Source organism: Portunus trituberculatus, chromosome 35 (assembly GCF_017591435.1).
Source record: "Portunus trituberculatus isolate SZX2019 chromosome 35, ASM1759143v1, whole genome shotgun sequence".
Classification (NCBI taxonomy): domain Eukaryota; kingdom Metazoa; phylum Arthropoda; class Malacostraca; order Decapoda; family Portunidae; genus Portunus; species Portunus trituberculatus.
Genome location: NC_059289.1, coordinates 4167604 through 4182603, shown reverse-complemented (window position 1 = coordinate 4182603; position 15000 = coordinate 4167604). Strand labels below are relative to the sequence as shown.

The following is a 15000-nucleotide window of genomic DNA, read 5'->3' as shown; positions in this document are numbered from 1 at the left end:
ATTTTCATTTTTTTTTTCAGAATTAAGCGCATACACTATTTTTTTTTCTATGTCCCTTACACACGTACACACACACACACACACACACACACACACACACACACACACACACACACACACACACACACACACACACTTTTGTCCTTCATGCTAACTTACACGCAAACTTTTTCCTTCTCTTACACATTTTTGTTTCCCTTCAATCTTCTTCCTCTTCTTTCTCTTTCTCTTCTTTCGCCAGGACTCATATTATCTTACTTTTATTATCATTCTATTCTCTTTTACTTTATCTTGTTTCCTAGTATAATTTCCAACACTCAAACATCCTTTTTTTTCTTCAGAAATTCACTAACTTTTTTTTCCTTTTCTCATTTACAATAATAGTTCCAGGATGATACATTTTTTTTTCCTTCAGTTCTCTACTCCTTTTATCCTTTATTTCTTTTCCCCAGGCACCAATAATTTTGTCGTAATGGTGTGGAGGAGATGAATTTCCAGCCATTAAAATCTCTCTTCTTCCAGGTGGTCCTTTTCCAGCCTCCAGTCCTTCCATCCATTTCCAGACAGATAGAGAAAAAAATGTGAGGAAAGAAAAAAAAAAAACGCTGAGAGAGAAAAAAAGAGATAAAAAAGTGGGAACGATCTGCCTTTATACTCGAGAGAGAGAGAGAGAGAGAGAGAGAGAGAGAGAGAGAGAGAGAGCTAACAGTAAATAAGAATAAAAAATCACCATATTACGCTTAAAACCATATGATCAAATAAATAAATCTAAACATAAACTTGGAACAGAACTTGAAGGGACAAAACTTGACAGAAAACTTGAAATGCTGGTGACCTTAAAGTTTAAACCAAGCCTGACTTAATTCCATTTTGCTTTCCATCCTCCTTTTTTTTTTTTTTTTTCCAATCTGCTATTCGTCCGCGCGTGAGTGTTTTCAAAGACTCGTGTTATCTTTTGGCTTTGAAATCACCTTTTTACTTTCTCCTCTTTGTCGTTTATCTATTGCTGGTGCTGAAGCTGCTGTGTCGGTGGTGGTGGTGGTGGTGGTGGTGGTGGTGGTGGTGGTGGTGGTGATTCCCCCGTCCATTCGATCTCCAGACTCTTTGTTTACTTGGAGCTGATGAAGGTTGAGTTTCCGTGTGTCTTACGGGGTAACTAAACAGTGACGGGGAGAAAACGATGTCTTTTTCTTAACTTTTTCACGATTCTCTCTCTCTCTCTCTCTCTCTCTCTCTCTCTCTCTCTCTCTCTCTCTCTCTCTCTCAATCTTTTGTGTCTTTTTGAGAGTAAAGTCTCTACGTGGTGCTTTGTTCATTTATCGCTTTTCTTGTTCCTAATTTCTATTGTTTCTATTTTCTAATTCTGTTCTCTTTTCGTATTCTCATTGTTGTTACTTCATTTCATTTAACATTCTCTCTCTCTCTCTCTCTCTCTCTCTCTCTCTCTCTCTCTCTCTCTCTCTCTCTCCTTTTGTGCTTATGAAGTTCTAATCTCCAGTTATCATTGTTCGTTATTTCCGTTTTCTTTTCTTTTATCTCTTTATATCTTGTTCTCTTTCATTTTTCTGGTCATTATTTTTGATTCACCTGATGCAGCTTTAATTAGAACTTCTTTCATTTGTCTCCTTTCACTTTCCTCTTTCTCCTCCTCCTTCTTGCCGCTCCTCCCTTCGTCTTTCCCTCATTATCAAGGCATTTGTATCTCCTTTCTTCTTTGTTATTTTCTTGAGCCGCGTAATCCACATTTCATCTCTCCCTTCATCTTTTCCTCTTCTCTCCTTTCCTTCTTCTTCTTCTTCTTCTTCTTTTTATTCTGCATTTCTCTTCCTACCGATTCTTATCCTCAATATTATTCTCCTTTTCCTCGCACTATTTACATCAATTTATCATCATCTTTCTCTTCTCTTTCATTTCCACTCCTCCTCCTCCTCCTCCTCCTCCTCCTCTTCCTGCTCCCTTTCCTAACCCTCTACTTGCCCTCTTTTTCCTCCCCTCACACGCGCATCATGTGTTGGGAGCAAACTAGAGGGGAATGCCGAAAATGATGGAGAGAGAGGAGAGAGAGAGAGAGAGAGAGAGAGAGAGAGAGAGAGAGAGAGAGAGAGAGAGAGAGAGAGAGAGAGAGAGAGAGAGAGAGAGAGAGAGAGAGAGAGAGAGAGAGAGACGGGGAGAGGTGAAAACAAGGAAGGAAAAAAGCTATAACTGGCAGAAGAGGGGAAAAGACAGAAAGGAAAGGGCAAAGGGGAGTAGCACAGAGAGAGAGAGAGAGAGAGAGAGAGAGAGAGAGAGAGAGAGAGAGAGAGAGAGAGAGAGAGAGAGAGAGAGTTTGTTTACTAGCAGGATTCTTTTATTGACTTGACGTGTTCTATTTATACTTTATGCAAGAAGGACTCCATATTACTGCTTCGTCAGGGTGGCAGACAGGAGGAGGAGGAGGAGGAGGAGGAGGAAGGCTGGAGTTGGCGGAGATATATAGAACGGAAATTACGTTTATTTGACTACATATCAGCAGTAGTAGTAGTAGTAGTAGTAGTAGTAGTAGTAGTAATGGTAATAGTAGAAGTAATAGTAGAAGTAACAGTAATAGTAGTAGTGGTAGTAGTAGTAGTAGCAGCAGCAGTAGTAGCAGTAGTAGCAGCAGCAGCAGCAGCAGCAGTAGCAGCAGCAGCAGTAGCAGTAGTGCAGCAGCAGCAGCAGCAGCAGCAGCAGCAGCAGCAGCAGCAGTAGCAGCAGCAGCAGCAGCAGCAGCAGCAGTAGCAGCAGCAGTAGCAGTTGTTGTTGTTGTTGTTGTTGTTGTTAGCAGCAGCAGTAGCAGCAGCAGTAGTAGCAGCAGTAGCAGTAGCAGTAGCAGTAGTAGTAGTAGTAGTAGTAGTAGTAGTAGTAGTAGTAGTAGTAGTAGTAGTAGTAGTAGTAGTAGTAGAAGTTACATTATAATTTTCCCTTCTTATTTCAGCTTCTTTTTTCTTGACTTTTTTTACACCAATCGATGCTTAATTAATCAGTGAGACAAATAGAGCACTGTTGTTTGCTTGTCTGCTTGCTTGCTTGCCTGCTTACTCTCTTGTACATGCTTGGTTCGTTTGCACACTGCTGCGCTTCGTTAAAACACTTTCCCCTTGCATCACTAATCAAGGATCACTTCAATGCACTTCACTTCACTTCAGTTCAGTTCTTTAAGTTGGACCGGAAAAAAAAGGTGTAATCTTGTTTTTCCTTTAAAGTTTCACTATTACTATTATCACTTGTTAGTATCAGTTGTATCACCATCACTGCCATTACCGCTATCATTATCTGTCGGTGGATCTTTTAAGTTTAAAGTGGTTAAAGTATAGTTATTATTACTTTTCTTTCATCTTTTACCTTTTTTCTTTCTTCATTATGATTTTTCTTGAAGCGTCTTTTAATAATTGGCCTTATTTGGCTTTTGTCTCTTCTTTATTCATTTTCACTACTTTCTCCTTATTCTTTTCTTTACGTAATTTCTTTTTTTTTTCTTTTCGTTTCTCTTCTTTGTATGATTTTGTGAAGAGGACTTTGATTTTGTCATATATTCATCGCACGCACTAAAATTCTTGTCATTTCCCGAAAAAAAGAGACTGAAAGCTTTGATATAATTCCAAAATTCTCAATAAAAAAACAATCACTTTAAAATCTCATATAAAAAAATAAAACAAACTGCAGGAAGTTTTATTCTAATACATGAATTTAAGATTTTTCCTCTTGACCTGAATGTGAGTCATTTATAATTCCACGGAGGAAAAAAAAGGAGTGAGAGAACTTGATAAATAATGAATGAAATTTATAATAGACGTTTTCAAAGGTAAGTTGATAAAAAAAATCGAGTTATTACCTATGCATTAACTTTTCTTTCTTTGCTGAATTAGAAACGGCACTCTAATGACACACACACACACACACACACACACACACACACACACACACACACACACACACACACACACACACACACACACACACACACACACACACACACACACACTCTCTCTCTCTCTCTCTCTCTCTCTCTCTCTGAAAACATGAATAACAGATTGAACATTGTATAAATTCATGAGAAATCAGCTTGTAATAAAATAACAATAACATTTCTAAAATATCTGCTAATTTCCTGCTTTCCTACTTGGCATTCAGCAGTGAGCAGGGGATGTCATGCAGCGTTCCTCTCCCCCGCCTCCTGCCGCCTGCCTGTTGCCCTTGTCACGGCCTAGACAAGTCATGCATGCCTACTGGAGTCCATGCAGGCGATACTACGAGTGGAGCGCGCATTCACCATTCCAGGCACAACATACGTACGTACATACACACATACACATATACATGAATACAGACATAGTATTCATTCCCTTTTTCAATCTTTCATTGTTTCATACATGTGTACAGGCACCCACCGACACCCACCCACATCCCACAGTCACACCTACACACACACACACCCACACACACACGGGGAGGGAGTAGGGAGGAGAGCACGAGGTTGTATAGTAAGGGGGAGAGGAGGCTTCTGGTTTGGGTGGAGGCAAAAATACCGCAAAAATCACGAGGCACCAGAAATCAAAAATCGCAGCGAATGTATATAGAGAGAGCGAGATGAAAATAAACGAAAAGAATAAGAAACAAAAATGCACAAGAGAACTAAGAGATAAAAACTAAGATGCCATAACTAAACCAGACGTACTCAACACTAGAATATAAATAATAATAATAACAATATTAGTAATAGTAATAAAAAAAAACACAAAACAAAAGTCAGTCACGTAAAATTCCAAAGTAGTAATAAACTCAAAAGCGCTATCAGAAGGAGGAAAATAAAAAAAAGAATAGAAATAAAAAAGAAGCAATTTTTGGTGATGAAACAGAATACTCACGAAACATCACGTGAAGTTCGTAGCACGAAGAGGATTTTCTTGTCGTGTGGTACTCCATGCACGGTGCCCTAAGGTGAAATACCACGCATACCTTTTTCATATAGACTGATGTATTGGGTGGACTCGCTTGCACTAGGAAAGATGCTCAGACAGGTGACTGAGAGAGGTGCTTGAAGTGGTGTGGTGTAGTGAGGTGGTACTCTTAGGGATCGTGTGGTGGTGACGGAGTGATGACGTGGTGGTGGTGGTGGTAGATGTGGTGGTGGTGGTGGTGGTGCGGTGGGTGGTGCGGTTTCTGGTGGTAGTGATGATGATGATGGTGATGATGAAAGTGGTGATTGTGGTGTGGTAACGTGTGCTGGTGGTGAGGGTGGTGTGATTGGTGGAGGTGGAGGTGGAGGAGGAGGAGGTGGAGGTGGTGGTGGTGGTGGTGGTGTGGTGGAGATGTGGTTAACATATTGACTGATGGGAGGTGAGGGGGACAGGTGACCAGGCGGGTGGCATTAATACCCTGAGATAAACCATCCCTTTCGGTGTGAGTGAGTGAGTGAGTGAGTGAGTGAGTGAGTGAGTGAGTGAGTGAGTGAGTAAGTGAGTAAGGGAGGGAGTGATATAGCAAGATTACTCAAACTGGGTCGTGGTGATGAAAAGGGGGGGGGAAATTAAGTTAAAGCTTAATTCATCACCAGAATAAAATGATGAGAAACAACGAGAGAGAAACCTGATATCAACTTACACTTACTATTATTATTATTGTTATTATTATTATTATTATTATTATTATTACTATGGGGGAGGTGGTGGAGGGAAATAAAGTGAAAGTTGTTGTATCGTGTATTCAAATTTTATGTGTGGGCTTTGTAATTTAGATGGAATAAAATTTCACAAAGGTTCAGTAAAATAAACGATGAATATAACAGTGAATTATTTTCAGTGTTTGTGGCGATGAGGAATGAGAAAAAATGAGTGAAAAAAATACCACAGATGACTAAAGTTTAAGATATGAAGTGTATTTCCTGAAAGACTGAGGCTGAATGTGACTGTACGTGTGAGAGTGACACAGAGTGAGAGAGAGTGTGCAATGTGTGTGTCTCAATGCCTTATTACCAGATTTTCACACTTGTTTTTCTTGAGGATCTCTTGGCCTCGGAATAAGACAGTCAATGCTCTTGTCGCTTTTCCCTTGGTGCACAATATGGTCAGCTTCCTTTATCTATTTTTCCCATATAAGCGTAACTCGGGAATGAGACGCCACTCGATTTAGCGGAGCGGGCCTTTCCTCACCTCCGTGTCTCCATCACTCACTCCCTACAGCACCGCCTCCCTCGCCCCCGCCAGTCCACCACGACACCCGGCCTACACCAGGTGCCAGGTAGCCAGCTAGGTAACCAGGTAACCGGAACAATGTCTAGCTACTGTTTGATAAGGTACTGTTTGTTCTGTTTAACTCTTAGTCTCTGTTTGTGGGGTGATCAGTACGTGTGGCTACGGGGGAGGCAGGTCATGTCTGGGTCAGGCCTGGGGACGCGACAGACCGGGGTCATATAACTGCCATTAGAACTGGGGGCTTCTATCTGAAAAGAGACGAAGAGAGGGGAAAGGTGGGGTGTGGGTCTCGTGATCTCTCTATGGTGGTATTTGGGGAGTAAAAGACAAAGTATGTAATACTAATAGAGGAGTGGTGGGCTCTGGGGCCTCTCCTCCTTCACTACCTGCTTTGATAGTCGATGTAGCAGCGTCTCTTTGGATTTGAGGTTTAAATTTCATAGCTTTTATATCATTTTAAGGGGTAATATCCTTCTTCAACAGTGACAGGGAAAATACGTCCCTGTTTTTCTTTATATTCACCAATGGATTAAAGATTTTATACAGCAAATTTTTCCTTGGGTTGAGAATTTTGAGTGGGTGATATATATGTTTCTTTTTAAAGGGATGTGGTTTATATCCTTCTTCATCCGAGTGACAGTGAAGTGAAAATGAAAATAACGTCTCTTTTTTTACAGTTTTCATCAAGTGATTACTTTTTATAAAACAATTTTTCCTTGGGTTGAGAATTTTGAGTGGGTGTCATCATAATATATTTCTTTAAGGGGATGTGGCTTACGTATATCCTTCTTCATCGGAGTGACAGCGACGTGGAAAAAAAACTTGAAAATTTATCGGGTGAAGGACAAAGACAAGACGAGCGGGATGACACGCTAAAGCCCTCCGAAGCCTGTCACGTGAAAGCTTTATTGCGGCTTTACTACGACCACAGGCGGCAGTCATTCAGGGAGTCGTTCAAAAAATACGTTTATAGTTTCCAGTGTCGAGGTTCCAACGATACTTTCCTCACTTTCATGGCTTTCTTTTGATGTTTCTTTTCTTTTCTTCCCAATAGCTTTCTTTCCCATCCCATTTTGCATCATCTACGCGAAACGAGGCGAGATAAATCATAAAGCTTCGCGGATAAAGCACCGTATGAAGCTTTATGAATCAACATGAAGCGTTACAGATTAGAAAATAAGCTTAGGGCTGACTAATCCCCTCCCTCCAGCCCACCATCTTCCGCTTCAATTCCCCGCCCTCTCCCTTTTTTCTTCCTTTCTGTTCCTTTGTTCTATGAACCTGCCAAACCTGGACTCTACATGTAAGCTTACCAAGACAAGTAAAGACCAAGTAACTGGGACGATGTTAGGTGTCATTAAGTGTCTATCATGTATTAACTACTTCACTTTTCTGGTCTAATGTACAATCTCACTTTCATATTATTCCTTTTTTTTTTTTCTCTCTCTCTCTCCCCCAGTTGTGACAGTATATCCGCCGACCACGAGGTACAGGAAGAAAAAATAAAGTAGAAATAAATAATGAAAAAAACCCCCAGCCACTACGTTCTTTAAAACGAACAAAAATTAACTTCCCTTTCATATCCTACGCTCATTTTTTTTCCCCTATCCAAACTTGATCATATTTTATAACCGAAAAAAAAGAAGAAAACACACACACACACACACACACACACACACACACTAACAACGACACACTATTTCTCCCTTCAGAAAAAGAGTAATCTCCCTTTTCGTTTTCTTTTTCAATTTGCACATGTTTCCCCTTAAAGTATACACAGCATCATCCCAATTTCTTTTCCCCCTGAACGGATAAGAACACACCTGAGCAGTTCACAGGTGGAAGCGGCACAGAAACAATTAGTCTGATTGGGAGGAAGGAAAAGGGGAAGGTGGAAGGCAAGGCAAGGCAAAAGAAGGGAAGGGAAGGGAAGGGAATGGAAAGCGAGGGAAGGCAAAAGGAAGGAGCGAATGGAAAGGCGACAAAAGAGGTGACAGGGTAGAAGAAAGTGAGAAAGGTAGAAAAAAAAGGAAAAACAGAATTAATGAAAAAAAAAAAAAAATCAAATAAACCAAAGCGCCAGGGAGGAAAGAAGGAATTGGAAAGGTGAGGAAGAGAAGGATCAGAAACTTTATCGTGTTCAGAGAGAAAGAAAAAAAAATGATGGAAGGAACGATATGAAAGGGGAAAAAGGAAAGAAAAAAGAAGGCAACAGGTAACAGGTATAGAGTTAGACATTTAAGGAGAAGGAGGAGGGGACTAGCAGCTGCCGTGGGAGGAAGAAGTAAAGTAGATCTAAATGGAAAACAGGAACGAGAAAACTGGTATAGCCTTAGAGAAAATTAAAGTATTATCTTGTCACGAGAGAGAGAGAGAGAGAGAGAGAGAGAGAGAGAGAGAGAGAGAGAGAGAGAGAGAGAGAGAGAGAGAGAGAGACAAAAAAACAAAAACTGGAGGAATAAAATTAAGAACGGTCGTGATTTATAGGACAGAAATGTACGTGAGTATAAGGAAAATAATAGAAAAATATAGAGACAGTAGTAAAAAAATAAAAGAAATAAAAAAGAAAAAGAAAAAAAGTGAAAGTAGGAGGCTGTTTTAAGGGAGAGGGAAAAAAACAGTGATTGTGGAAAACACTCTCAAGGAAATGAAAGAAGGAAAATTTATTTGCTAAGAGAGAGGCCTAAATTGTTTATGACGAAAAGATGTTAAAAAAAAAGGCGAGGTTTGAAGGAAAGATTACCAAAATGTGAAGAAAATTTTTAGAGTTTTGAGAGCTTTTATCATTAAGAATTATCATCATTCACTTTTATCTTTATTTCTTTTTCGCTGTTGTTTTAGTAGCATTCTCTCTCTCTCTCTCTCTCTCTCTCTCTCTCTCTCTCTCTCTCTCTCTCTCTCTCTATCCTGTCGTTCGTATAAGTTAAAATTAATAGCGGTCGTTTTAGTAATATATATCTTACTTTTTTCCCAACATTTTTTCTGATGCTCTCAATTTTTTCTCGTCCCTTTTTTTCAGTGATATATTTCTTGCTTTTTTTTTTCCATGTCCTATCTATTTTTTCCCAGTCTTCTTCTTATATGTGTCGCGTGAATAAGTTTACATTACATCAACACACACACACACACACACACACACACACACACACACACACACACACAAACAGACACGCACACACATTCAGTTCAATGCAGGCGTTATTTCCATTCTATTTTCCCTTAATGAGGTTTCCACTTGGCCAAACTTTATCCTAAACGACGAATAGTAATCGTAATGAAATATTCCTTCCTCAGTTCAATCCTTTCCCTCTCCCACCCTTCTCATCCCCCACCCAATCCTTCTTCCCACATTGAATCCTTCTCTCTTCACTCTTAATCCTTTCACTCTCCCTCCCTCAGTCCTCTATTTTCTCTTGCCTCTCAATCTTTCTTCTTCTTCTCCTCTCTTAACTCTTCCCATCTTCTTTTTTTTTTAACTTTATCCTTTTCTTTCCAGTTCCTCTTATCACTCTCTTGATTCTTCCCTCTTTCTCCTTCCTGTTTTTCCCATCTCTTCTTCTCTTCTACCTCGCTATTCTTCCTCTCTTTCCTGCTGATCTATCCTCTCTCTCTCTCTCTCTCTCTCTCTCTCTCTCTCTCTCTCTGCTCCTTTCTCATTGTTTTATACATAATTTCTCTCTTCTTCTATTCTGTTCTAGCTTCTCCTTTTTCAGTAATTCTCTTCCTTCTCTCTCTCTCTCTCTCTCTCTCTCTCTCTCTCTCTCTCTCTCTCTCTCTCTCTCTCTCTCTCTCCTTGAATATAACCCTTACCTTTCCTTCAGTCCTTTCCCTTTCCCCTTCTATCTATTCATATATTTCTCCCATTCACCCATCAACTTTTCCTTCTTTTCTATTCCCTTGCACTGCCATCCTATCCTTGTCTCCCCTTTACTTCCTCCCTAACTTCTCTCTTCTGTACCCCTCACCTCCCCTAATCCTTCTACTCTTTAGCTATATCCCCCTCTCTGAAGTCCTAAACCCTGATGCAGTCCTCCTCCTCTTCTCTTACTCCTTTCTCCTCACTCTCCCGTTCATTCCAAGGTCGTGTTGCTAAATTTCATTCGTGCATTGCGGGTAACCTTCACGAATGCGTTGGTTTTAATTACGTTTCTGAAATCATCTATTATTCTTGCGTTTGTGGAGTTTAAGGGAGATGTAAACGTTGGTGAAGGAAAAGAAAGGACAGGAAAGGGTTTATGAAAGGGTTTTGAAATGGATGTGTGTGTAACTGTGTGGATAAATAAGAAAGAGATAGGGATGAATATATAAATGGAGAGCAATAGTTAGGAAAGTGAGCAAGACTAAAGTGAAAATTGTTAAAAGGGGAACGTTGGTGATAGTGGAAAGAGGAAATTGATAAATGTGTACAAAGAGGACTGAATAAAAATGTATGTATGTATGTATGTATGTATGTATGTATGTATAAATAAAATGGAAGATATGTAGAAGTAAAGGTATAAGACAAGTAGACACGTAAATCACACGAAAAGTCGGTAATTTAACGTTGAGAAATAAATGCCAATGTGGATAACGTGATACGACATTACGAAATATATTGACAGATGATTGAATGTAAGAAAAAAATACTTCACTAATCTGTATCTATTATTCCCTTACGGTTCTTCGTTACTCACACAAAACTACCACTAAAAGAAAAAAAAATCAGAAACATTAGTCGCGAACCATTACGAAAAATATAGACAGATAATTGAATATAAGAAAAAAAATCACTAAATCTGTTTATTATTATTCCCTTACGGTTCTTCATTACTCATATAAAACTACCACTAAAAAAAAAAAAAAAAACATTAGACGCAAACTACGCATATCAGAAATAAAGACTAAAAAAAATCCCATGAAAAAAAAATAAAAGAGTAAAAAAAGAACCAGTGTAACAGTAATTATCTCAAATCTTTTCTTTTTTCTGATTGGTCAGAACATGTGCGTCTCTCAACCAATCGTTATGTCTTGTTTTTTTTTCCTTATCTTATTTTTTTCCTTATTATTTTTGGATATATTTTTTGTCATTGTACAGTGAAAGTTGTGTATTTCTATCGCCCAAATATGAAACGATTGGTCCAGAGAGAGAGAGAGAGAGAGAGAGAGAGAGAGAGAGAGAGAGAGAGAGAGAGAGAGAGAGAACCCAACAACAAAGAGCCTACAATGAGGTCACAAAGCACTTAAGAAAGAGTGCATACTAGGAAAAAACTCTGCACACCTTCAAGGCTTAAGCAAAGTATAGGGTAGATCAAATGAGAGACTTTCCCTACAAAATCAATACAAAAAAAAATAAATATCACACACTGATGGTAATGACAATAATAAGAATAATGACGATAATGACAACTACAGTGAACTATAATAATGATAATGACTTCAGTGATGACAAAAAAATATCGCAGTACTAATTTTCCCAACCAATTTCTGTGTGTGTGTGTGTGTGTGTGTGTGTGTGTGTGTGTGTGTGTGTGTGTGTGTGTGTGTGTGTGTGTGTGTGTGCGCGCAAGCTTATTAGCAGGATATTAAACGTGGTCTCTCTGCGGTGCGTTGACTGATGGTAAATATTGAAGCCAACACACACACACACACACACACACACACACACACACACACACACACACACACACACTCTCTTTCTCTCTCTCTAGTCGTATTTTATGTCTGTCATGTGTATTTTTCATTTTTATTTCATACAAGCTCATGATAAATGTATATATTCGCTGTACGTATATCGTCATCATTGTTATTGTTATTATGTCTGTTGTTACTATTGCTGCTGGTGTTGTTGCTGTTGTTGTTGTTGTTGTTGTTGTTGTTGTTGTTGTTGTTGATGATATTACTGGTGATGGTGCTGGTGCTGGTGGCAGATTTGTTGCTTGTTGTTGTTATTGTTGTTGCTGTTATTAAATTTGCGGCTGTCATCTCAAATTGTTCTATACACACACAAAAAAATATCAAACGTGCAATTTTTTTTTTTCATTTAGTTATTCGTTTTTGGTTCCGTTTTTTGGTATCTATTTTCATTTCTTCTTTTTTTTTATTTCCCCATCACTGTTACTCTTCCAATATTGTCGATCAACCACCGTGCTTTTTCAGTGCCTTTTGTTTTCCTTTTTTTTCCTCCCTCCAATTAAAACGTGACGTGCAACAGATATGCCGTGTGTGTGTGTGTGTGTGTGTGTGTGTGTGTGTGTGTGTGTGTGTGTGTGTGTGTGTGTGTGTGTGTGTGTGTCTTATCGCTCACGGCACAGATATTCAATGTTTACCTGATAACAAAGGAAGAGGAAAGAAAACAAAAGTGTTCTCCATAGAAAACTTTCCAGCGAGTCTGTCACAAAACAAAAACATCCTTTTAAACCACAAACTAAGAGAGAGAGAGAGAGAGAGAGAGAGAGAGAGAGAGAGAGAGAGAGAGAGAGAGAGAGAGAGAGAGAGAACACACAAAAAACGAAGAAAAAAATAGCTCAGTTACATATATTTGAACTTATTTTTTTCCTCCAAGTCACAATAACAAAAAAAAAAAAAAAAAAAGTAGAACAAATACAGCTAACGTTTTCAATCAATCGAAGCTTCACGTCGCTGCATTTCATCCCTCCTGGAGAGCGTCGGAGGTAAAGGAAAAAAGGAAAAAAAGAAACACACACGCACAGGAAACGCAAGGGTGACCACACGGCGAGGGAAACGTTGAAAAAGAAAGATGGACAAGATGGGGAGTGGTGACCAACATCCACGGCCCGAATATAGCGAAGAGAGAGAGAGAGAGAGAGAGAGAGAGAGAGAGAGAGAGAGAGAGAGAGAGAGAGAGAGAGAGAGAGAGATGGAAACAAAGAAAATACAAACAACACAGACAAATAGTGACAGAAAAAGATGATGAAAGCAGGATGACATATAAACAAACAAACACACAGGGAAACAAAAATACAAACACACACAGAAAGGTAGAAACTTAAAGAAAACACACACACACACACACACACACACACACACACACACACACACACACACACACACACACACACACACACACACACACACACACAAACACACTAACACAACACTAACAATTTTCCACCCTTCTCTTATAAACAAATAGAATACACGTCAACACATAACACAGGTACATAATCACTTAACATCTAATCACGTGACATGCTTTAGCTTCTTTAGGTGTGTTTGTAACGAGGCGGTGTGGGACTATCAAAGCACAGCAAAGCCCTTTAATAAACATCCTTTGATCCTTATCCCTTATGTTCTCTCCATTAAGACGCTCTCCATAAGTAAAAAGAAATGGTAGAAATGTAACTTGTGTGTTGAGTTGGCTTCTGTAAAGAGTAGGTACGCTCGATCGTGAGTGTATACAAAGGTGGATTAAAGGTGGGTACGTATGTGTGTTGAAAGATGTTAGGTTATGTTATGAAAGGTGATCCGTGGTGGTGGTGGTGGTGGTGGTGGTGGTTTTGTTAAGTAAAGGTAATGTAGTCATATTTGTGATTATTTTGTTACTTTTCCCCTGATTTATATTAGTTTTAACATCAGTATTATTAGCGTGATCAGTAGTAGTAAAAACAGGGGTAGTGGCAGTAGCAGTAGTAGTAGTAGTAGTAGTAGTAGTAGTAGTAGTAGTAGTAGTAGTAGTAGTAGTAGTAGTAGTAGTAGTAGTAGTAGTATTAGTAGTAGTAGTAGTAGTGGCAAAAACATCAGCACCAGCAGCAATAAACTGAGTTTCTGATCCAATACATAGTAGTAGTAGTAGTAGTAGTAGTAGTAGTAGTAGTAGTAGTAGTAGTAGTAGAGTAGTAGTAGTAGTAGTAGTAATAGTAGTAGTACCAGAAACAGCAAACAGCAGAGGCGCATAATTACTGAATCATGCGAGTGTTCTGAAGTGCAGAGATTAATTCTAATGTCCCATCAGTTTAATCCTTGTGTTGCAGTGTTTCTAGACATTTGGTCTACACCCGCGCTGTGCCGCTGCTCCGCCGCCCGCCGCGACGACAGTCAAGCGGAAACAAACAGAGAGTACAGCAGTAACAAGCAAGGACAACACGAGGAGGGAAGGATCAGTGAAGGACAAAAAACAAACACAACAAGCTTGCATCACCAAACTCGCCTTAGCCTCACGGGAGGGAACAGAGAAAGAAAAAAAAAGAAAGGGAGAGCATAGTAATCACGAATGAGTGCGACAAAGGCCACAGCAAGGTGAGAGTAATGGATAAACAGGTGAATTAAGCCACATGACAGGGAGTGAGAATGAGAGGGAGAGCGAGTGCCTTAGGTGAGAGGCGGTGCCAGTGCCAGGTGCCAGCCAGCCAGGTAGCCAATCAGCGGTTCCTACCTATTCTCCCGAGAGCCGAGGCTACGACCCCGGGTGTCATGGCGCCCCTGCTTCCTCACCGCCTTGGGTAAACCACCTGCAAAGTGTTTCCTCCTACTCCTCCTCCTTCAATTAGCCTCAGTGCCTGCTCCTGCACGTACGCACGCACATCAACGCACGCGCACGGATTCAGGCGCACGCACACACGCACAGGTCAGAGTCAGGCTTCGTCAGGAGCTGGACGCGTCATCTTGGGTCACCTGTGGAGCACTGCGGTAACTTCCTGCTTAAGACACAGGTGCACAGAGGCGACTCTAGCACCGGGAGCGAGACAGATACGCCGACCGTGTTCTCGCGTGCGTATGTCACTCTTATCCCTGGAAAGCGAGTGAATTGAGTGAGTGAGGGAGGGAGGGGGAGAGAGAAGGATGCTGCTGCTGC

The 15000-nt window shown here is 40.1% G+C and overlaps 1 protein-coding gene across 16 annotated transcripts in view; it reads right to left on the bottom strand.

The window, feature by feature from the left end:
• LOC123513073 (mechanosensory protein 2-like) overlaps window positions 1-15000 on the bottom strand; it is a 738351-nt gene that overhangs the window by 101466 nt on the left and 621885 nt on the right. For 2 of the 16 annotated variants that reach the window (XM_045269929.1, XM_045269928.1), the window contains exon 2: window positions 4884-4951. The exons of 13 other annotated variants lie outside the window; for them this stretch is intronic. In XM_045269929.1, the coding sequence (XP_045125864.1) occupies window positions 4884-4941 (58 nt within the window). In that variant the 5' untranslated portion in view covers window positions 4942-4951. Of the gene's footprint in view, window positions 1-4883; window positions 6458-15000 lie in introns of those variants that run through there. One more of the 16 variants, XM_045269925.1, reaches the window with a different exon arrangement.